We start from the raw sequence: 22,815 nt of genomic DNA, 5'->3' as shown, positions 1-22,815 counted from the left end.
TAATGTTCTGAGAAGGAAAATGTACGGCAGAAACTAATTCTTTTTTTTTTTTTTAGCTCAGTTATTGCCCGCTGCCACATTTACAACAACACACCTGAGGATACCCAAAGGTGAGAAGATAGTCCGCTATTGCACAATTTGGCATTATTAAGAGAATTTTTCCTATTGGCTAGACAATGTCATGTGACCGAAAGCCTAGATACTAGTGGTGGACATTTGCGATTTATTTTTACTGTTCGTGTTCAGCTCAGACTGTCTTTTAACCCGACGCTGTTTTTACTGAAGAAACTTTAGCTTTTTTTTTTTACAATGAACATCCCAGTTGTGGATTTCGGCGCCTACAGGCTGAGCGAGAAGGATGTCGCTGACGAGCAGTGGCAGAGTTTAAGCACAGAGTTGAAATCAGCATTTAGAGATGTTGGTTTTGCATTTCTGAGGAACACGGGGATTACTCAGGAGGAGGTGAGGCCAGTTAGATAGAATAAAATTATTATCGAGGAACTTACACTGGAATCCGTCTTTTTCTTCTGGTGTGTTTGGACAGGTGGACTGTGTCATGGAGATATCCAAGAAATTCTTCCTGCAGCCAGATGAACTGAAGCAACCCTTCAGCAGGAAAAGTTTCGTGAACAACCCTAACCACGGTTGGGTGTCATTGGAGACGGAGAGGTAGGAAGCATACGTTTTATACTTTAATGTGTATCTGCGGAAGAGAGTTTAAATTCGGATAATTTCTTTATAGGTTGAATCCACGTCGACCTGGGGACCTGAAGGAGTCTTTCAACACTGCCTCCCTTCATCCTGATATAGTAATAACTCGGAGGCAAAAGCCTTGATCGTTTGTTTTCATCAGTTTATTTATTTTATGATTAACCTTAAGAGTTTGGGCTCAGACACAACAACTGCATGGTGCCACAAGGTTATTAGTCAGGGGGTTAAAGTACAAGTTACTCAGTATCTGTTACTTTAGAGAAAGCTCTGTTAAGTTTGGAGAGGAATCAGGAAAATAAATGTTGAACTGCAGTACTGAAAAACTATGTACACCCCTATTAAGAGGAAAGTAGCAGCAGGGGTGCTGCTTATTGAATACACTTGATTGCATCAAATGCACATAATTAGCTGATAATCAGCAAGTGTAACCAACTCTATATGAGCAGAGGTTTTGGCAGTTTGCTGACCTGGGGGAGACTTTCTCCAGAGGCATTTCCTTAATCTTAACACAATTACACAGTCATCCCTGGAATGGACATCCTACAAGTTCACTCCAAGGTCAGAGCATGCAGTTCTTAGTGAAATAAAGTTACATCTCCATAGGCCTCAGTTGGAAGTTAAATGTTAAAGTTCATGAAGTTCCAGTTAGGAAAAGACTGAACAAATATGGCTTCTTGTTCATAAGGGTTGCCAGCACAAAGACTCTTCTGTCCAAGACTCCTCAATCTCTTCTTTGGACGAATGTGAGCAAAGTGGAGATGTTTGGCTACAGTGCACAGCACCTTGTTTATCAGGGACCAAAAACAGCATATTAGCACATATACCTCATCCTAACTCTCAAGCACACTGGTGGGCAGGTGATAAATTGGGCTTGTTTTGCAGCTACAGGATCTGGGCCCTTAGTCACTGGTTGGCCATGAACTCCCCTGCATGCCAAAGTATTTTAGAGTCTAATGTGAGGCCATCTGTCCAACAGCTATAGGGTCATGCAAAAGGACAAAGATCCCAGGTAATCTACAACTGAATGAATGAAAAAGAAGAGAATGAGAGTGTTGCAACGGCACGGTCAAAGTACAGACTTCAACCTGTTTGAAATTATGTGGTGGGACATTAACAGAACTGTGCATAAGCAAAACAACTACACACCTCGATGAACTGGAGCAACATTATAATGAAGAGTGTGAACAGTAACACAATCTGAAAGAGTGGCACAGAAGGCAGTACTTTAAATATTACTACCACAGGTGGTCGTACAAGGTGCTGAAACATGGGTGGTTTTTCTCTGGACTCCAGAGTGTCCTTGTTTCTTGGATTTTGAAGTTAAAAGCCAAAATCCACATCAAGTCACTGACATGTCCTGCATCTTAATATCACAAAATTCCAGATAAACTTGTTCTTTTTACATATTTCATTCTTTGTTATTTGACAGCAAAACAAACATTAAAATAGTGACACAAACACACCCCGTTGAGAGTAATACAAACAAGCCATCAGAATTGGAATCCGTTTTCAGCTGCTATGCACTTTTAATAGTACCAGCAAGGTTACAGACTCATTCTCTACATTAAATACACATTATAACAAAACAACACGAGCTGGTACAGTAAAGTCCAGGATAACAGGATACCAAAAATTTTGATGTATTGAACATTAAAGCATAAACCCATCTTATTATAACACTGAAACTATAAGTAGGTCAATGAGCATACTATGGGTACTTTAAGATATCAATATCAGTATTATCATTAGTCAGACTCTGATGTGGTTCTGTTGTTTTCTGTTGTAGAAATGGCCATCATCAGGCAGTTTGAAAAGTTTTCAGGAGTTCCAGACATCCTTTTTTCTGCACTGCAAAGAGCTGAGTCTTCGGTTGCTGAGGGTGATGGCCCACAGTCTGGGACTCGACCCAGAAGTCTTCTTGCGTGCACACCGTTTAATAGGAAGTATGTTTACCCCATACACTGTACCCAGTGTACAGTGGCATATGATCAGTTTTACTAAGTGTTCAAGCTACATGTCATGAGGGGCGGTCACTGATCCCAGATCATATGGACCTTGTGAGAAGGTTTTATTCACACACACACACACACACACACACACACACACACACACACACACACAAACTGGCAGTATCTAATTCTACAAAATTAGGGAGAATACTAATAAGGGCAAAATGTTCAACCAAGACATGTTAGCTTAATTTATGTACTATATATTATATTTATTTAGTACTTTATATAGCTCTTCTCCTAAATTAAAAAATAACAAAAATACAGCACAAAATAAAAGAAAAATGAATATAAATACAAGACACATGTAAATGCGAGTAACAAACGAGGGAAATGACTGAAAATCTAACAAAAATTAATCCTGGGAAAGAATTTTTTTTCTTTTTTGTAAAGTGTAACCTCAAGGCAGACCAGATTACGGTTTTGGAGGATTGGTCCATAAATTGGTACAAACAAACAAGAGATACACTGCATTGACAACACTGCTGTGTCTCCTCTAGCTGACAAAAATGGCACTACGATGCGATCTCTCTACTACCCACCAGTGAATTGTGAGAAAGCAAAGGAGGGCCAGCTGCGATGTGGAGAGCATTCAGACTATGGCAGCATTACTCTGCTGTTCCAGAGCTCAGAAGGTCTGCAGGTAAGGCCTGTACCACTGGGACACACAAGCACATAAGTTGCTTGGTAACATACTGAAAAAGGGTCTGATTAATTTACAAACTCACTTAAGCTGGAATTCCTGTGGTGTGCCACTTTAAACAGCTGTCATCACTGTTTCTTCAATTGTAAGTCATGTGTTTTGCTTAGTTAGTAACACATTATGTGTTAAAGTCAAGCAAAGTATCAAATAATCCTGTTATCCTCCTGACACTTTTTGACCGTCAGGTGCGTACACGCTCAGGTGAATTCATCCCTGTTCCCTGTATCCCCGGAGCCATCCTCATCAATATCGCTGACCTGATGCAGCGCTGGACGAGCGATCAGTTCGTCTCTGTGGTGAGTGAAGGGGATATTTCCGCCCCAAGGTTTTATGACAAGGTTATGGAAATGCACTGTAACTAGAAAAGTAAATGCGACTACATATGTCAGATTGGGTCATTTATAGGAAATAAGAAAGGTCTCACCTACTTTAACTTTAGATATGTTTTTGTGACCCATGATCTTTTTTGAAGCCAACAGAGTTAAAATGCTTCCCAAAAAAGTTTTTGCATATGGCCATGGCATTAGGATTATAGTTTAGTGTTGCTTGTTGTTTCTTAGCTCCACAGGGTTTTGCTGCCTCCTGTCGGAGACTCCAGCACACGGCAGTCTCTGGCTTACTTTGTCCAGCCGGATGACGAGGCTCTGATCACCTGCTGTGATGGCTCCAACAAATATCCGCCAGTTACAGCAGGCGCCTATCTCACTGAGCGATTCAATGAATCATATGGAAGAAGCTGAATTTGAACCCACCATTCTGACCATTTGATTAAGAAAGTTTTTTTGTTTGTTTTTTTAAATCATGTTCAGTGAGTTATTGTCAGAAGTATGATTATGTCACTTCAGATTCTACAGTAATTATAAAACTGAATGTTAACTTATGACTGTGTTTATAAGATGAGTTGAACTTGAGGTTTGTGATGAAAATAAGAGACAGAAACATTGTATCTGCAAGCTCATTCACCTTAATTTTAGACATTCAAACCTTGTACATCATTTTCATGATTTTTTTTCACAGGACATTAGTTGGACATTTAAGTACTTTTTTAACAAGTCACATAAACATAAACTGTTCAGCACATATACCAGGTTGGAGAGAGGTTGTTGTTTGAAAATAAAGTAACCAGTGTATTTTACTTCAACTCTTCAAAGTATTTTGTGTCCATCTTTTCTTTGCTATTAGTCTGTAGTGAAAAAAAAATTAGTTGTTGTTTTTTACCTTGTGCTTCCTTCTGGAGTTTAATTCAGATTTTTACAAGGCAAATTTCAACCTACTGCATTCATTTCATTTACAGTGGTTCGAGAATAAATAAACACAAATTCACAGACACTCCTAAGCACTGACATCCAGGCAACCACTTCATAATCCATACAATTGTCACAATCACAAACACAATTATTAAAAATTATAACATTTAAATACATATTGTATATATTTAACTTCATCTCTTATTCTGCACTAATCTGATCCAGAGGTCACAACAGCTTGAAAAGACATTGAAGGAAACACTTTTTCTATAAAACTTCATTTCGGCTCTAATCTTACTTTTCTGGCATTTATTTTTTCCAAAATAATTCACAATTTACCATAAAAATAAATAATATTCTGAAAGGATTTCCTTAAGGAAAAAGTGGCAGTGAAACTACAGTGTGAACAAAACTAAACATTCAGTTATCAGGCCAGCTGCCCTCCCCATTTCACCCCAAAGAACTTCCAATAGAGAACAGAGTCCTTTTGTGATACAAGATTAAAAAAAACAAAAACAAAAGGGTTGATTGTCCACATAGAAAACTGGAGCAGCTCCACATTTCCAGGCTGGCTCATTCAGTTGATTTAACCAGCAGAAGGAAGGGCATCATTGGCACTAAGAGATCTTTTCCCCCCCCCCTATGTGTTGCTGTGTGTTTTGAAAATTCTAAACAATAACCCAAAATTGAAATCATGAAAACACAAGCACACTTGCATGCTCACTCACATCGCACACAGGGTGGTGAGGCCTGCTAAGAATGTCCAGGCACGGGTACATCTTGCTGCTGGTGACCAGGCGGAGGTGGCTGACTGTTTCCTGGTACAACTGGTGCATGTTCACCTGCAGTTAGAGGAGCTGCAGGCTCTGTAACAAAGATTCATATGTGCATTATTAGGATATGATAAAAAGCTTTTAATCTCGTCTTATTAAAAAGGATAACAATGCTTTTCCCTCACTGCATCTTTTTAAGTGTATTTTGATTGGGGATGCACAAGTAAATAACTTATTTTGGCTGTTCTGTGGATCTGGATGCAGGTTTTCGACTGGGTGGTTAATTTTCACTTGATTTTAAAAAATGTTAAAATGGAAGTAGAGTGCAATTAAGAGACCTTTAACATCATGTGATTTGTTGTTTCCAGCATCATTTATCATAAATTTCATACTCACGTTTTACATCAGCATTTAAGCTTTGGGATTTAACCCTTTCCATTTCTTCCATTGCCTGAGCAGCGAGAGAAGGACAAAAAAATGTTAAGAGCATAAAAATGGTTTAAGACTTTGTTTGCTATTGCCTGCATGTTTCAAGTCTACAAGTCTCTAAAACAAGATTTAAGTGCAATTCAGCATGTTTCACACTGTAAGCCAGATTCTTACATCTGTAGAAAGGGTCAAGCAACTGTATAGAAAAATCCTATTTTCAGATTGTATTTCATCTGCTATGGATAGTTGACAGATAATTCACCTGTTTCAGCCCCAGCTTCTGAGCATCAAGTTCTTCCTGTTTTCTTTCAAGTTCCTCTCTCTCTTTCTGCAGCTCAGCCGACTTCTTGTTGATGTCATTCTCCTCATTGGCCAGTTGTTGTTCAAACTCTCTCAGCTCCTCTTCGGTGTACAATGGGTTCTGATCTAAAGTCTGCAGAGGGCACATAAATAAATGATGTGATAAGAAATCATATACATTTCTGATTTCATGATATAATGTCAGCTGTTAAATCTCTTGGGGAGTTTAATGATTTGGAATCTCACCCTTTGTAGACAATTTCTGAAAACAGCTGTTTATTGTGTTGCACTTACGCGAGCCTAAGCTCATAGTTTCATAGCTCATATTGATGAATAATTGAATTGAATTTTAATACACTAACATAACATTGGGTTCACATTAATTTTTAATACTACTCTATACACAAAAATGCCAGGAGGGAAGCCAAACCTTACTAGCTCTTACCTCCCATTCGTCTTTTTCATAGAACTCTTCCTTCTTTGTGGCTGCCATGAATTCGCTCAGTGATACAAGCCTGTCTTTATTGGTGTCCACCTGAATGTCAATACATGAAGCAATTTTGAGCAACAACTGTCATCGAGATAAATCACTCACCAGATACGTCCCAAAGGCCCTGACCTTTAGCTCCTTGCTAAAATAGCTACTCCACACACAGATGTTTAAATTCATTCATTAGATTTCAGGCAGCAATGCCACACGTTTGTTATGAAATATACATTATGATTGTATTCTGACAACAGAGAATACCTTCATAACATACTAATCAATACTTTAGAAATGCTAATAAACATGACAATGATCTGTACATTTTATAGTTTTGTGGTGGCTCACCTCGTTCATAACATGCTCTCTCATTCGCAGTCTCTCTTCCTCCATCTCAACCATGTCATCCTCTTCATTTTCTGGGTTGTAAACCTTCTCCAGCTTAATGAAATGCACAAATTTTACCTCAGAGACTTGTTCATTTGCAGATTACATTATCGCAGACTATGCAGAACCAGAGTTAGACATAAAACATATACCTCTTTAGTAAAGAGAGCTTCAAGCTCACTCTCATCAAAGAAGCCGTCTCCGTTGCTGTCTGCAACACAAAACAAACAACGGAAATCTGTGTCTGATTTTAACCATCCATAGTTTTGGCACACTAGCAAATAAGACAACATTTGAATGCTATATTCATTCTTTGCTCTTAAACGACCTTCAGTGTATGGTCTATGGTTACCGTGCATTTTGAAGAAAGTTTTTGGATCAAAATCTTCTGGATCTAAACCATCTGCCTCCTGCCACACCTCTTTTAGCTGGTCCTCACTGCCCTGCACACACAGAGGTACACATCAAGGTTTCTCCTTTTTCTTGTTTTGTATTTAGCACTATTTAGCATCTTTATTCTATGGCTTGCATATAAATCTAAATAAAATTGGCCCAACTAAATGAGTTAATTTTATCATAAAAAAAAAAAAAACATTCATGTTTTCCAAATAATATCATTCAGCTTCAATGTCATTTGTTCCCCCGCATTGGCTATAATCTTAGCATTCGTAATGAACTGCTTTATAGCTGGCGTCTTACAGGGTGGTTGACTTTAGGGTGGCTTGCGTGTTTCTTCTTCATTTCCTCGTAGTGTTCCTCTTCCTTCTTGCGATCCTCCTCATTCAAGTTCTTCAGGCGTTGCCGTCGCTCATGCTCTTTCATCATCTCGTATTGCTTGAACTCATCATGGCGGTCCTTGTCAAAGTTCTCCAGGTCATTAGTCGCCTAGACGTAAAAACAAAAAGTTGGGAAGTGGAATTCACCTCTTAATTCTGCAGATTTATGCACCTCGTTGAAACAGATGGACTCTATTCAACATCCAGATGCCTGATCAGAGTTGTTCCATAGAGGATGAAGCAAACTGTTGAGCTGAATAATTACTAGCCATGTCACAGTCTTAGCATCACTCAGCATTGAATGCAGAGACAACCCAGGCAGATATAGCATGCTTTTTGTATTTAGCTCATGCGGTGAAATTTATTCATCCATTTAGTGCTAGCATGCTTACTAGTGGATACTAGTGAGTGCTAACTGGGTATGAATAAACAGTACCTCTGACTTCCTAAACCTGAGAGCTGCAGTAACAATAAGTTGATTTATAAAAAAAACATATTTGGACAAATGGTTTGATTGCAAAAGTATTCTGGTGTGTGTATCTAGAATCTAAAAGCTCTTTGTATTGGTAGGGCTTAATAACAGACAATGCCCCACAGTGGTGCAATGCTTAGCACTGCCACCTCACAGCATGGGGGCGTTTCTGTTTGAAGTTCTACCAGTACCTCTTTGTTTACTATGTGTTAGCCAACAGACTGGCAACCTGTTCAAGGTGGACCCTATCGCTCTCCTTATGACAACTGTGGTATGCTTCAGCCCCTCAAAACCATGAATAAGTGGAAGAAAAGGGATGTATGGATATATGGATGTAGGGATGGATGGATTTCTGATAGTGACTGTACCTTTTGCTGAGTACTATAAATACACTGTTGTCATAGTTCAAAATCTGGATCTGTGAGTTTAAAATTATTATTTTGGCCTGATTTTATTAGAACCTCTGGGTGGCTCTTTATTCTAGAACCCTGCAAGGACTTGCTCAGCATAAAGTACATGAAAATGCTATGGTAATACAAAACAAAGCAAATGCTCATTTATCACCATTCTTTGCATTTCTCAAGCAGTGCCAAGGCAAAATAGTAGGTCAATGATTATAGAGCAAAGCTAAATGCTACAGAAAAGTAAAACTTATATAAAATATTTTTAGGATTTACATCTGCATGACTGGAAGCTTTGTTGTAAAACTACAGAGGCATGCAAACTCATTAAGCCGGCCTCCCCATTACTATTCTTTTATACTCATTTCACACACAGGAAACATGTTGGTCTCGCAAAACTTACACATTTACCTCTAATGAGTCAGCACTCTCCAACAAAGGGAACAAAGCTGTGAATGCCTCCAACTTATTACATCTAAAATTTAAAAAAAAGCCAGACTAGTTAAACATCCCTCACTGAAATTCCCGATACGCTATGCTAAGTATGGCAATATTTCTGCATGAGCAACTGTCATTATAAATGTGACTGTGCCATACCAGTGCAGAGAAACAGGGTCAGTATTAACCTTCAAGTAGCTGCGCTAATGACTAGGTGTATGTGTACCGATTTGATGAGACGGTCCAGGTCATCCACCTCGAAAGTGTGTGGATTCTTGTGGTTCAGGTGCTCAAACTGTTTCAGCAGGGCCTGGTGGTCCACTGTTTGGCCTGCAAGAAAAGGAATAATGATTAGATTTATTCAACTGTAAAACAAAGACACTTGGTTTTTTGGAGTTGTGTCATGGTTATTCTTTTCCGCTGGGTTTTACAAACACATTTTGTACCAAAACTTAATACATTTATTCTAGAAAGCGTTAAAGGATTACATGAATATCAATGCATTTTTGTTTTTTAATAAATTGACCTATGACTTCTATCTTTGCTTCTTTTCTCTACCTACACTTGTGTTAATCTATTCTGTATGAACATTTATACAGCTTCCTCTATTAATGATCAAAATTTAAATTTGAATAATAATTTTCTTTCAAGAGTTAAGTTCTGCATTCAATAACATAACTAATGGACTGACTTAAACTGCGGAAGTTGCTGTGCAAACTTATGAAGTTTCAAGTTCAAGTTTCTCAGTGACACATCATTTTTTTCCCCTTTCTTTAAGATACTTACCATTTCCTTCCTTGATGTCGTGTTTAGCTTTTATGAGCATTCGCAGCCTGTTCATCTCCTCCCTCTTTAGCTCATCCAGCTTGGTCCGAAAATTGTGCTGAACAAAGTTCAGCTCTTTGGAAAGTTTGCCTTGCTGCAAGCAGACAGTCAACATACCATAGTTCAATAAAAAATGTCCACGTCGACAACCAGCTTACAAAATATTGGGCTGTTTTTGCAAGTGTGCACCTTGATGTCATCCATATTGGCATTTTTGAGCTTTTCTCTAAAGTGGGGGTCCTTCTCAAGATACTCAATGACCTCCCTGAGGTAGCGGTCGTAGTGCAACCCAGTGTCCTGAGAAATAGACCACATTTAGCTTGTCAATGCATAACATTATTCAGTCCGATTATGGGTATTTTTTCCCAGTCAATTAATTCTTCTAATGAACAGTTACACCTAATTTAACAGACACTGCTTTTGTTTGTTTTTCAATCAATCTTTAGTCAGTAAGCATTTCTGAAAGGTGTCTGAAACAGCGGACTTCATGTCTGGATCACCCTGAGCTTTATCTACTTAGCTGTAAGACTCCATTTTAATAGGATATCCCTTTATTTCACACTGCCCGTGTGACTCACAGCACTCTCGGGTGGACCAAGTTCCTCCTCTTTAGCCTTTTCTTTGGTCTTGTCCACACTGATAGGCACTGACTGGATACACAGCCACAAACTGAGCAGAACAAGGCCACAGCGGGCCAAGGCTTTACTCCTCACCATCTGGTCAAGCAAAGCATACATAAAATAGATAAGAAAAAAGATAGGAGTTAGTTTCAGGTTAGGTGAAGATCGTACATCTTTTAGAAAGCTCTGCAGTCAGAACAAAATGAGCACTTGCCGTATCTTTATTAAATATATATATATATATATATATATATATATATATATATATATATATATATATATATATATATATATATATATATGTAATTTTAAAAAGTGGTGCAAGTCAACACTTCAAATAGAGACAGAACACTGATAAGGTTATGCAAATAACTCTTAATCTGAAAAGCAATTCCCATAAGAAAGGGCCCGTGCAGCACAAGTGTTTGGTGGCTTACTTTAGAATATTTTCTTAGAGATTTCTAAGTTGAACGCTGTGAACCTGTTAGTCACAGTGAATCAAAATCGGACTGAGTGTGTAGTTTAAGGAACAGGTTGTTCAGTAGGGATCATGCAGTGAGGATGCCAGCTAATTCATTATCTACATGGATGTAGAAAATGCTCTAAACTAAGCCTCAGCAGACAGAGAGAACGGCGTTAGTAAACGTCACCTCGCGTGAAATAATACTTACTTGTAACGTGGAGCTTATTTTGCTCTCCTCTTTTTTTATTCTTCACCTGGCTTTCACGGTTTAGTGTTCCTCAAAGTGCCTGAGCTTCACCGGAGCTTGTTTACAACGGTCATCTGTTAACCACCAATACAAGCCTCCCTTGGCTACAACCTATATAAAAAGGTTGTGTTCACCATGGCAACGCACCGCCTCTGGCTTCTCTTATTGGCCTAAGAAAGTATACTGTCTTTCACAAAACAGTCGCGTTGAGAGGCGATTGGTCAATACACCTGTCACTCATAGTGTATCAACAACCGCCCCCCGTTGGCTTAAGGTGCGTTGAGCCAAACTGTACGTGGCGTTCGGTCAACCCCAGACGAGGGCGGAGTTAGTGTGCAACACTACTCATATTATAAAACTGTTTAACAATGACATTTAATACTAGGGATACGCGTAGGGATACACAACATAAATGTTTTATTTCATCTTATATTTCATTTAGATATTCTAATTAAATATAGATTACACTTGGACATGCTGCAGACCAACATAGAGCTGAAAATACACTCGTTCGAAAACATAGCAGGAAGCCTTAAGCCTTAAGAATTATTATTGTTATTAAAATGATGGCCAAAAAAGCAATGAGACTGCGTAGAAAAACTCTTAAACTCCCTGCATTTAAATATTATATTAAGTCAACTATTATTTATTTATTTATTTATTTATTTATTTATTTATTTCAGCAAAAAGCTGGCGAGAAAAATGAGAGAGTGAGTTTAAGAAAGTCGAAATGGGTACTTATAATTAAGGTGTTCAGCAAAAAGAGAGGGGGCAAAAGCGAAGGAAAACTCTTATTGTGATTTGTATGTGAGGCTGAACAATAAGGAAGGAGAAAAGCACAGACTGAGAGAGAGAGGTTATAGTGATTAAAGATAGAGATGGAAATGTACTAATGAGTGAAGAGAGTGTGCTGAGAAGATGGAAGGATTACTATGAGAAGGTGATGAATGAAGAAAATGAGAGGAAGTGCAGAGGATTAGTAAGGAGGAAATGAGGGGAGCTATGCAGAGGATGAAGAGTGGAAAGCCAGTTGGTCCAAATGACATACCTGTGAAGGGTCAAGGCTTTGGGGAGAGAGAGCAGTTTAAAATAATCTTAGAGTCGGAGAGGATGCTTGAGGAATGGAGAATAAGTATACTGGTAACAGTTTTCAAGAACAAGGGTGATGCGCAGAGCTGTAGTAACTACAGAGTGGTAGAGCTGCGGAGCCATGAAGCTATGGGGAACAGTTGTTGAAGCTAGGTTGAGAAGAAAGGTGATGATCAAAGAGCAGCCGGCTTCAAACCAAGAAAGAGACCACAGTTGTTTGCTCTGAGAGTGTTGATAAAGAAGTCTAGGGAAGGTCAGAAGGAGTTTTACTGTTTCTTTGTGGATGCAGGGGAAGCATAGGTGCCAGGAGAGGAACTGTGGTACTGCATGAGGAAGTCAGCAGTAGCAAAGAAGTGGTGAGGGTGGTGCAGGGCATACATGAGGACAGCAGCACAGAGGTGAGGTGTGAGGTAGGAGTGACAGATGGGTTCAAGGTGGGGGTGGGGTTGCATCTGCTCAGAACTACTTCTTGTTTGTGATTGTAATGGACAGGCTGTCAGATGAGGTCAGGCAAGAGTTACCACAGACGATCATGTGTGCAGACGACATTGTGATCTCTAGTGATAGTAAGGAGCAAGTGAAAGAGAGTCTGGAGACATGAATGTATGTACTGGAGAGATGAGACATGAAAGTCAGTAAAAGCTAGATATACCTGTGTAAATTAAAGAGAGACAGATGGAAAAGTGAAGCTGCAACAAAAGAGGTAGTGAAGGTGGACAAGTCTAAATAATAGTCTAAAGAGGGAAATACAAGAGGGAAACTGAAAGTTAATAAGATGGTAGTGGCACCTGCTATGATGTATGATTTGGAGATGGTGCCACTAGCAAAAAGAAAGGAAGACAAGCTGAAAGTAGAAGAGCAGAAAATGTTAAGAAAGGCCAAGATTAGAAATGAGTACATCAGAGGCACAGATTAGCTTGAGCAGTTTGAAGACAAAATCAATCAGTCATGGTTTGGACAGGTGCAGAGGAGGGTTAGTGGACATAGTGGGAAGGGATACTGAATATGGATCTGCCAAGCAAGGAGAAGTGGAAAGACCACACAGAAGGTTCACGGATGTAGTGAAGGAGGACATGCAGTGGGTCAGTGTTACAGAGGAGGATGCTATGGACAAGGTGAGTTGAAAGTAAATGATCTGTTGAATGATGATCCTTAAGAGGAGCAGCTGAAGTACTTCTACTACTACTGCTACTTTTACTAATAAAAAGTAGTAAGAGTAGATAATAATAATTTGAGTAAAGAGTGAATTGTAGTTCACAGTAAGAAATGACTTACTGGAACAGTAAAGTAAACCAAAACACGATTCTCCATTTAATATTCAAATGTATCTTGTAAAAATTAAATGCATTTTATGCATTAATCAAGTCTGAATTTATTTAGCATTTTCTTTAATCCTCGCAGGGTGAAAAGTATACATACACCCTCACTAATATTTGGCTGTTAGCTAGCTACAGCTCGACCAGGCACTTTTGGTACCCATCAACAACCTTCTGGCAAAATTGGCACTTCATTTAAATTGGTTGGTTTCCTGGCATGGATCCATGTCCTCAATTTTTCAACAGGTTGAATTTTAGGCTTTGGGAAGACTATTTCAAATGGTTAATGTTAGCCTACTATATCAATGTTTACATGTCCAACTATCTAGCTGTTGATCTGAGGTGAAGATGAAGAATTTGGAGGTAGTTCTCCTCTTTCATTATTCCACCACTTTGTGCAATGTACCAGTACCACTACAACCAATTAAGACCCGTAGCATGATGCTTCCCCCACCATGCCTGACAACTGGTACAGTCTTTTAGGCTAGAATCTTCACTTGTGCTCCTCTAAACATATTTCTTGTCATCATAGCCAAATAGCTCATGCTTTGTCTTATTTGAACATAAAACTTTTCTTGAGAAAGCATTTGGGGTGTTCATGTGGCCAGCTAAAATTTTCATTTTAAAAGTAGGTGTTGATTTTGGAACAGGGGCTTCTTTTTTGGTCAGCATCCGATTAGGAGGGTAATCCATCTTCATGGATATTGAAGATGGATCAGTGATGCTGTTTGGACAGTGATGCTGGTCTTCCAGCAGTTTCCAGTTCATGGCAGGCTTAACACTTGGTGGTTCCAGGGTTGAAACCTGAAAATCCTTACTAATTTCTATTCATTTATGGGTGATAGTTGGGTTTTCTTCCAGACCTTTGCAAAGTGATGGTGACATATCTGAATAACGTGTACTTATGTCAGTGGCCTATGGTTACTTTTACAGAAAGGCAAATGTACCAAAAGTTACCAAATAAACATTTATTCAAACCACTCCTTTAGGAAAAGAAGCAATAAAATGTTTAAACTGTTGATCTTCTCTACATAAAACACACTGGCCAAGGTGGTTAGTAAAACGAATGTGTTATGATGATAAATCACTGAAGTTCATTTCTCAGTGCTAGATGGGGAATGCCACTATTATCTGCCAAGAAGAGTGCTCAGATATCCAGCCAGAATTATGCCAGAAGCTTGTTGATAGCTACCAAAAGCACCTCATAAAAGTGAAACTCGCTAAGGGGTATTAAACAAACATTAGTCAGGGAGTATATACACATTCATATATACTCCACATTAACATTCTCTTTTTTCTATGCTTAAGTGCTTTCTATCTAACATTCGCATACATTTATACTCTGATAGATGCAGACTGGAGCAACCAGGAATCAAACCCCCAACCTTCTGAATAGTGGAGAACCTGCTTTATCTCCTGAGCTTCAGCCATCCCATGCATTGAAACAATAAGAACACAACATGAATTCATTAAATGTGTGCTTTATTTACTTGACTTTTACTGTATTAAATAAGAATTGCATTGAATTACACATAAAAAGGTATTAAAAATGTCTTTAAAAACAATTTGTTGGGTAACAATAGGCCAACAGGCCAGGATGTGAATTAACAGAAATCAGCAACAACAAACTTTTTCAAAGCTTGTGTTTTGCTCTGTTTGTTGTTTGTGTTCCTGCTATGCTCCTCTTTTGGCTCTTCATTTCCCTCATTTCCTAAGGAGCTACTAGTCTGGTTCTCGTGGCACTCTTTTCCTGTCAAATGGTAGTTCTTTCTCTCCACCTTTGCCAAGCACTTGCTCATAGATTATCTGATTGTTGTCTCTCTTATACAATAAGACCTTAATCTTAAAACAGCTGTTATGAACTGAACTAAAAAAAATCTCAAGTGTTCATGCACCACAGAATATAACTTTCTTAAAGTGCATTGCTAAAGTATTGGGGCCAGGAGGTACAGTAGGTCATGTAGTTATCGGAAGGCTGGCTGCTCCAGTCAGCATACCTAAGTATCTTTGGGCAGGATACTGAACGCCAAGTTGCTCCCAGCAGATGTCTTCATTAAAGTATGAATCTTGGGTAGTAAGCACTTTGGTGTAGAAAATAGGTGCTTGTATGATTAAGGCAGGTTTTATAAAGCACTTTGAAGGCTCAAGCAGAGTACCCATATGGAAAAGATATATATAAATCTTATAAAGTTTTTATCTGTCTTGTATGAAACTTGTATGAAAAGCATACAAGAGTGAAAACACATATAAGATCCCTTGAAAAATTATATAATGAAACTTGTATGTTTTGTATACCTACTAAAAAAAATATATGAAAGTAATGAGAAAGTGGCCACTTTCATGAGTAAATCATGTAAGCCTTATATGATTTATATATGATTTACTCATGAAAGTGGCCACTTTCATGAGTAAATCATATATGTTTTTACTATTTCTTTTCCATATGGGTAGAAAAGTTATATATATAATAGTTATGATCCAATAACATAATGTATATGATTCTGCATAATGTATTTTTTACTTAGGAACTTTACAAATTCCAAAACTTTACTTAATTAAAGTATCTGAATACTTGTTTAACTTTGAAAAACAGCTTTTTAATGCAAAATAAATGTCATTCTTAATCAGAACCAGATTTCAAGTACTATGTTTTTATTATGGTCTGGAGCATAACTGTGCAAATGTGAAAAACCTTTATAAACAGTTACTGGCCAGTACTGAGTTAGTTTGCAAGACAACTGTTATTATTTCCTAAAGGTCACTATTACCACAAGATAGTTTTGACATCTGGAAAATTGTACACAATGTTTTCTTTATTACTTTTCTAAACTCTTTTTGTTTCTGGTCAATTATTCTTATTTACTGTGCCCTCCCTGCCTTGTTCTTGGTCTCACACGTTCCAGTTCATTTAAAAGACCCCCAAAGCACCCCTCAGAAATGATAGAATTTCTATAAATAATAGAAATATGAAAACTTTTCGACACCGACCACTTTAGTCCACACAGTGGAGCTGTTGTCACAAAATGAAAACGAGACCCAGCCAGGCAGAAAAGCTACCCAACTGTGTCCAACCAAAAGTCCACCAACGACCTCAACAGGAACTGACGTTCCCTCTGTGCAAGTGGATGGAAAAATGCAGCTGCAGGAAAAATGGCTCCAAACGCCGCACCGCTAAAAGGTGAGGAATAAAGCTTTTTACAGCCCATGTCTGCCTGTAAAAGTTTGATCTTGTGGTTGCCTGCAGTCATCGGTTGTGTCTGAGTCGCGTTCGACCGTTTCCCGTTTGAGGAAATCAGCATTTCTTCGTTACTGTGGGTACTTGGCAGGACCAGAGCAGTTGCCCGGTTACTTTTAAAATATTAAATCATTGTCTCTCACGGAACAGTCCTGTAAGTTGTCCTTGTATGGTTAAATTCAAATGTGTTTTATGTTTACTCTCAGTTCCGTTCTTTTTGGTTGTTGTGTTCGCGCATTTAGCAGGTTTAGCGGCTAACTTAGCATCCAGCACAGGCAAAAGTTATAGTTAAAAAAAACAACTAATAAAACAGCCATTAAAAGTATCAAGGAGTGGAGTTAAACCGAGCTAACCGGATGTTTGCAAGAGAAGTTTGTTATTATTGGTTAAAAGTCACTGTTCTCGTTTGTTTATCACAAGCTGGCTTTTATTTTAAGATGTGTACAATGGGAAAATACTAAATGTTCGTGATTTATTGACAGTACACATCATGTTGGTGTCAGGTGAGCATCAGCAGACGTGTTAGCTAGCTGTCAAAATAATCTGTAAATAATATATGTGTGTTTGTTAACGCCAGAAATTGCTCGATATTGTTCTGTTAACGTACAGATCATGCTTTATCAAACGCGTCGTATTTACAATCTTTTTCTAAGTGTTACGTAATACTACATTTCTTGGCTGGCCACAGAGCTAAGCTTCTAACAACAGATCTGAGCTACAAACACAGGGTATGGGACCAAACTGTGTCTTCCTTGAAGTTATTCCCAAAAAGATGAGCCGGGGGATTACGACAACACGATCTTAATAGTATCAGAAAAACTACTCAGCACTCTGGTCTTATAAGACGATTATCAATTGAGGGTCGTACCTTCTTTGAACATATCATCAATTCAAACTGAATATGAACTGCTTGTGGAGCAGGGGCGCTTCCAGAATTTTTAAATAGGTGCTATAAAATAAATCGTTTACTATACAATGTATAAATCCTAATAGAAAGTTTTAACTATGAAAATATACTCAAAGTACCCAATATTAAATCAATAATTATATTAAAAAGTATATATTAATGTATATACTTCTTATAATATTATATAATGAGATCAAAATGGTTGGCTTTTTATATTTTTAAGTCTGCAAAAATAGTAAGTAACTTAAGCTTTAAAATACATGGTATGATGTGCAAAGTACATTATTTGCACCCAAAGCATAGAGATGGCATAGAATAGAACTAGTTAGAAGTTTAACACCAGGTTATACAGCATAATCCTGTCAGCTTTTGTTTTAGTTTACAGGCTTGGATTCCTGCCTTGGCAACAAAGTGACTAGTACCGAAAACAGAAAATAAAAACTTGTTACTTATTTTACTATTCAAAAACAACTTGAACTTTGAACAGCTCCACAATGTGTTGCTTACTTCTGCACTTTTTCTTAGTTACTGGATGTGTAGACTGCCTGTCACTCATTAGGGCTGAAGTCAAAGTGTGAGTTCAACCTCATCGTGCTATGTTGTGCAGCCAAATGTTGCTCAAAACAATAAAACTTTTTTAAAAACTGATAAATGTGTATATCTCAGTATGTAAATCTAATTCCATGAAAACAAGCTAATAAACAATATAAATGCACATAATAGTGACAGGTAAAGCTTCTTAAAAGGTAAATTAAAATTAAGGAAGACATTTAAAATCATGATTGAGGCTTTCTGAAATCACCATTTCCAGAAGAAGAACTGTGGATTTTTTTTGTCCATAAACCTTTTCACTTAAGCAATAATTTTTACTGGATGTGACTCAGCAGACTGATTCTCTTCTGAATAATTTAGCAGTAGTGAAGTAATGCTCAGATGTTGAATTAAGGTTAAGCACATCCTGGTATCTGCCATCAGTTGCCACAGAGAGATGGCACAATTTGCAGTGCTTGACTTGGCTCTAGTTGTTTTTTTTCTTTCTTGGCTTCTTCTCTAGAATCTTTTTTCCCCTTGTATGTTTAATGATAACGCACATTCCTATCTTAATTCAGCATCTCCTGAATGCAGTCGTTGTTATAATTCTTATAGTGTAGCATCAGTGTAGTGTTGGATCATTCTAGTAAAAAGAAATTAGGTTAATCTATTCTTTATTTTCCTTAGTCTTTTCCCTATGTTGGTTCATCGGCTCAGTCTGCAGTGCAAAACAGTTAAGTAAACCAGAATAGTATTTTTGAACATGCTTTCTCAGATTAAGCTAGTGTTTACATTCAGAATCAGGAAGTAGCTACTATTTAGTGATCAGCGCCCAGTGTGCTAGCAGTTAACATGCTCAGACCTTTTTGATTTATGACTACATAAACAAACACTAAGCTGCATTCTACATTCAGTGCAAAATCAGTTATATCTAAATCGTCTGGCATGTCTGCAGGGAGTTATGACATCAATGGCAGCATGGACCAAAGGATTGTGACACTTTTCATGCATTTAATGTCTCCGAGCTGTTTTCTTGGTAAAGTTGGCACCAACCTATCTAAGTCATTTGCTCAGTGACTGCAGCCACATTGTCACTGCGTGCTGGGGTTTGCACAGCTGAATAAGACAGTCTTGGGCCATGGTGCTAACATAATGCTAACAGATTCAGACAGAGCCAGAGGAAGCGAGAGAGAGAGAGATAGAGAGAGAGCCATTGGGCTGTTTAGCATGCCAAATTCCTCAGCTGCACAATAGTGTTAGGCTAGACTGAGCTCCAGCACAGCCAGCCTTCTCCACCACAATGGGAGGGGAAGCTCAGGAGAGGTTGGTGACGCCTGGGGAGAGAAGGAACTCACTCAACCCCAGGGCTGTGATCGTTCGATGAATGGTTGCTTTGAGTAGGCGCTGTGTCATTTTGGAATCACAAAGCACTCTTTGCAGCAATGTTTTTCACATATTATAGACGTAACTCTTGGTCGTTTCCTGTTGTGGAAGGTTAGCCATAAATAGTTTGGATTTGGGGAAAAAAAGTAAAATGCAAATATTGTTTAGATTTTTGATTATGATCATTTACAAATATTTGTAATGTACACCACATAGAAGTGTATAAAAATATCATTTCTGGCTATGAGTGAGTGAATCAGGTTCATTGTCAGTGTGACAGGCCTATGATGTAGCCCAGGCTAGTTATGTGACCTAATTGATGCCCCTAGCTTCAAAACACACATAAGTAATTATTGGCTCTGCGTATGTGAAACTAGGAGTTGATCAATACAAAAAAAGCATGGTGGGCACACAGTCTCCATTCTATGCAACTACTTGTGGCCCCTGGATATCTGTAGCTTAATGGGTAGAATTATTCAATAATTTTATAGGTTAATATTTCAATTCCTTCTTCCTTGCTTTGATTCTGTTTGACATCATCCTGTTGTCATAAATAGCTTTTCTCTCTCTTTTTTCTTTTAGGTGTTTAAAACCTTGTTCCTCAACCCTTTGGGCCACGCTGACTTAAAAGCCATCATATTCATGGCACCTTCCACTTGACAGAATGGCCCAGATATCAAGTGGTAATGGGTTCAAGCTGGATGTCCCCCAGCCAAAGGGGGTTGTGGGTAAAGAGGAAGCCCTTCGTATGGAAGAAGAGGCTTTAGCAAAATTGCAAAGGGAGAAGAAACACACTCTTACAGCTACAGCCTCCTCATCTTCCTCTGGAGCAGTATCCTCGTCTTCCTCTAAGCCAAAACCATCTAAATCTACCACTACTGTTCCTCAGCCTTCAACTTATACTAATAGACCGGACAAGGACCTCATTGTTTTCCCAGAGACCAAGAAACAGGCAGAACAGGATACGTTCAGGGATATTGATGTTGAAAAACTGACCAATGAGGAACTCGAAAAGCTCCTACTTGATGAAAACTTTGGAGCTAACAGCTCCAAAGTGTCCCGCCCCTCGTCACTTCTGGGGTTTAACCTCAGTGCCTCCTATCCTGGAGGCCATGCTTGTAGCTCATCTCCTTTCCAGAGCAGCCAGTGGACACCTGCTCTGTCCAATCCATCTAGCTCTGGTGTGTCCACTCCCACCCTTCAGCCCACACCAATGTTCCCATCAGCTCCATTTCCCAAACCAGGAACATTTCAAAATGGATTCACTCCAGCCATGACACCTTTCATGGCCTTGCCGACCATGGCTTTCACTCCCATCCAGCCTGCTGCTGCCATGGTCTTCCCACAGCCAACTGTAGACCCAGAGATGGCTAAGTTGTTTGACAAGATTGCTAGCACCTCAGAATACTTGAAGAATGGTAGATTGGCCAGCACTGATGTTAATTCCTCTCAAGCAGGTATAGCCTCTTTGGCACCAAACCCACCACCACAACAACCGGCAGTTATGGAATCTTCTTCCATCAGCCGTTTTGAATGGCTGGATCTGGACCCACTTACAAAGCGAAAGTCTGAGAATGAGGAAGCACCTCTGGAATCGGTAGATAGTTCACAGACTGTGTCAGGAGCTTCTGCGGGCGATCCCTGGGATGCAGTGCTTGAGACTAAAGGCAACAGTAGTAACAGTAGCAGCAGCCCCAAACTGGAAGGCAGAGTTTCTCACACAGGTCGGTCACAACATAGGCGGGCATCAACAGGAGCGCCCGTCGCTAGGAGTCACTCACTCAACATCCCCGAGACCTCGTCACAGCACAAAACAATCAATCAGGTGGGAACACAGTAAAATTGAAAAGTTTGAATTTTTAATTCACACTAATCATCTTTTTAGTGTTTACACAATTTTATAAAGGAGGAGAAATTTTTATCATTTTATGTCTCAACATGGTTTAGTTGTTTAGTTGTTTGCCTGTTTAGTCAGGTCACCATCAATTAAATATCAGCAGTTATACTAAGCACTGCTACTCGTCACTTCCAACCATTTACCTTATCCAGACCTTATTTATCATCCACTGTTAGAGTGCTCACAGCATAATTGCAAACGTGCATTTTAGAATGAGTGAGGGTATAAAACAAGTGGTCTTGAAACATTGGTGAGTGAGTGGGCTTAAATATTTTGTTTTAGAGCAGATGATAGCAGATTACCTCGTTCAACCAAAACACCCATGAACATGTTGCTTACAACTGCATCTATATTCCTTATTCATTCACAAGCAAAACATCCTCCTTACTTCTGCTCCCTGTAATTAAGTATTTCATTGTGGTTAGCTGCCCACCGTTTCACCTCACAATTTCCTCACAGCTCCATTTTCTGAATAATTTTGCCGTGCTGGATGGGAGTGATCTAATTTCTCAAAATGATTATTTAGATCATTCATTTGGGACAGTGCTGTGGGCAAGTGGCATGGGTTTTCTCAAATTTTTTTTTTTTTTTTTTTGTTAAAACTGAACAACCATCTGTCATCGTTTGGCTTTAGCTCTGAGTTGTGGTTGCGAGACAAGTATTTCTGTACAGAGTAGCATAGCCATACTGAGGCCTACTAGCAAAAATATACATGTGTCATTATATGTTCCTCTTTCTACTCTGAAACGCTCCTACTTTGAAATGAAAATGTTTAATCGGCAGTGCTTTTCAGACATACTGGAATATAAAAAGGTGCTATGGTATGTTTAGTTACTACTGTCTACAGCTGGTAAAAACGAGTAATGTAAATGCAGACAATACACCGATCCTTTTACTCAAATATTGCATTGCTTTACTCACAGTGGTCAAAACCACCTGCAAATCTTGATTCTTAAAAAAAAAAATTTATTTAGACAAAGCTCCCACTTCCTGGTCATTGTGTTTCAGTGTGTCAGTACCAAACAATGGGTCTTGGGTGCCTTTGTCACACCAGGATATATAGAGAGTATCATACCCCCCCCCCCCCCCCCCCCCCCACCTTTTTTTTTTATTTTTATTTTTTTATTTAAGGATTTCACACATAATTTGGCATGGTTAAATGGTTTTTTTTA

At 38.7% G+C, this 22,815-nt stretch overlaps 3 protein-coding genes across 3 annotated transcripts in view; 2 read left to right on the top strand and 1 right to left on the bottom strand.

Moving 5' to 3' along the window:
• Positions 1-201: 201 nt before the first annotated feature.
• Positions 202-4,165, top strand: LOC308393058 (uncharacterized protein). Its single transcript, XM_080876520.1, has 7 exons — positions 202-462; positions 545-669; positions 743-809; positions 2,498-2,654; positions 3,221-3,363; positions 3,609-3,719; positions 3,984-4,165. Exons 1-7 carry the CDS (start codon positions 310-312, stop codon positions 4,161-4,163), a joined length of 936 nt encoding a protein of 311 aa, XP_080732646.1. The 5' UTR covers positions 202-309; the 3' UTR covers positions 4,164-4,165.
• Positions 4,166-5,397: 1,232 nt separating this feature from the next.
• On the bottom strand, positions 5,398-11,383 carry LOC308393055 (nucleobindin-2-like). Its single transcript, XM_080876515.1, has 13 exons — positions 11,247-11,383; positions 10,534-10,671; positions 10,145-10,252; positions 9,917-10,049; positions 9,357-9,460; positions 7,743-7,928; positions 7,396-7,486; positions 7,196-7,254; positions 7,005-7,097; positions 6,618-6,707; positions 6,135-6,305; positions 5,840-5,894; positions 5,398-5,536 (listed from the first exon to the last, which is right to left on the bottom strand). The coding sequence occupies exons 2-13, from the start codon at positions 10,669-10,671 to the stop codon at positions 5,424-5,426; spliced, it is 1,341 nt and encodes a 446-aa protein (XP_080732641.1). The 5' UTR covers positions 11,247-11,383; the 3' UTR covers positions 5,398-5,423.
• Positions 11,384-16,762: 5,379 nt separating this feature from the next.
• pik3c2a (phosphatidylinositol-4-phosphate 3-kinase, catalytic subunit type 2 alpha) overlaps positions 16,763-22,815 on the top strand; it is a 40,133-nt gene continuing 34,080 nt past the window's right edge. Inside the window, exons 1-2 of the mRNA XM_080875423.1 lie at positions 16,763-16,868; positions 20,329-21,571. Coding sequence (XP_080731549.1) covers positions 20,411-21,571 — 1,161 coding nt within the window. The 5' untranslated portion in view covers positions 16,763-16,868; positions 20,329-20,410. The remainder of the gene's footprint in view (positions 16,869-20,328; positions 21,572-22,815) is intronic.

This window comes from Rhamphochromis sp. 'chilingali' (genome assembly GCF_963969265.1).
Source record: "Rhamphochromis sp. 'chilingali' genome assembly, chromosome: 2".
NCBI classification, from domain to species: Eukaryota; Metazoa; Chordata; class Actinopteri; order Cichliformes; family Cichlidae; genus Rhamphochromis; species Rhamphochromis sp. 'chilingali'.
Note: the sequence above shows the minus strand (reverse complement) of the source record. Positions and strands in the feature narration are given on the sequence as shown.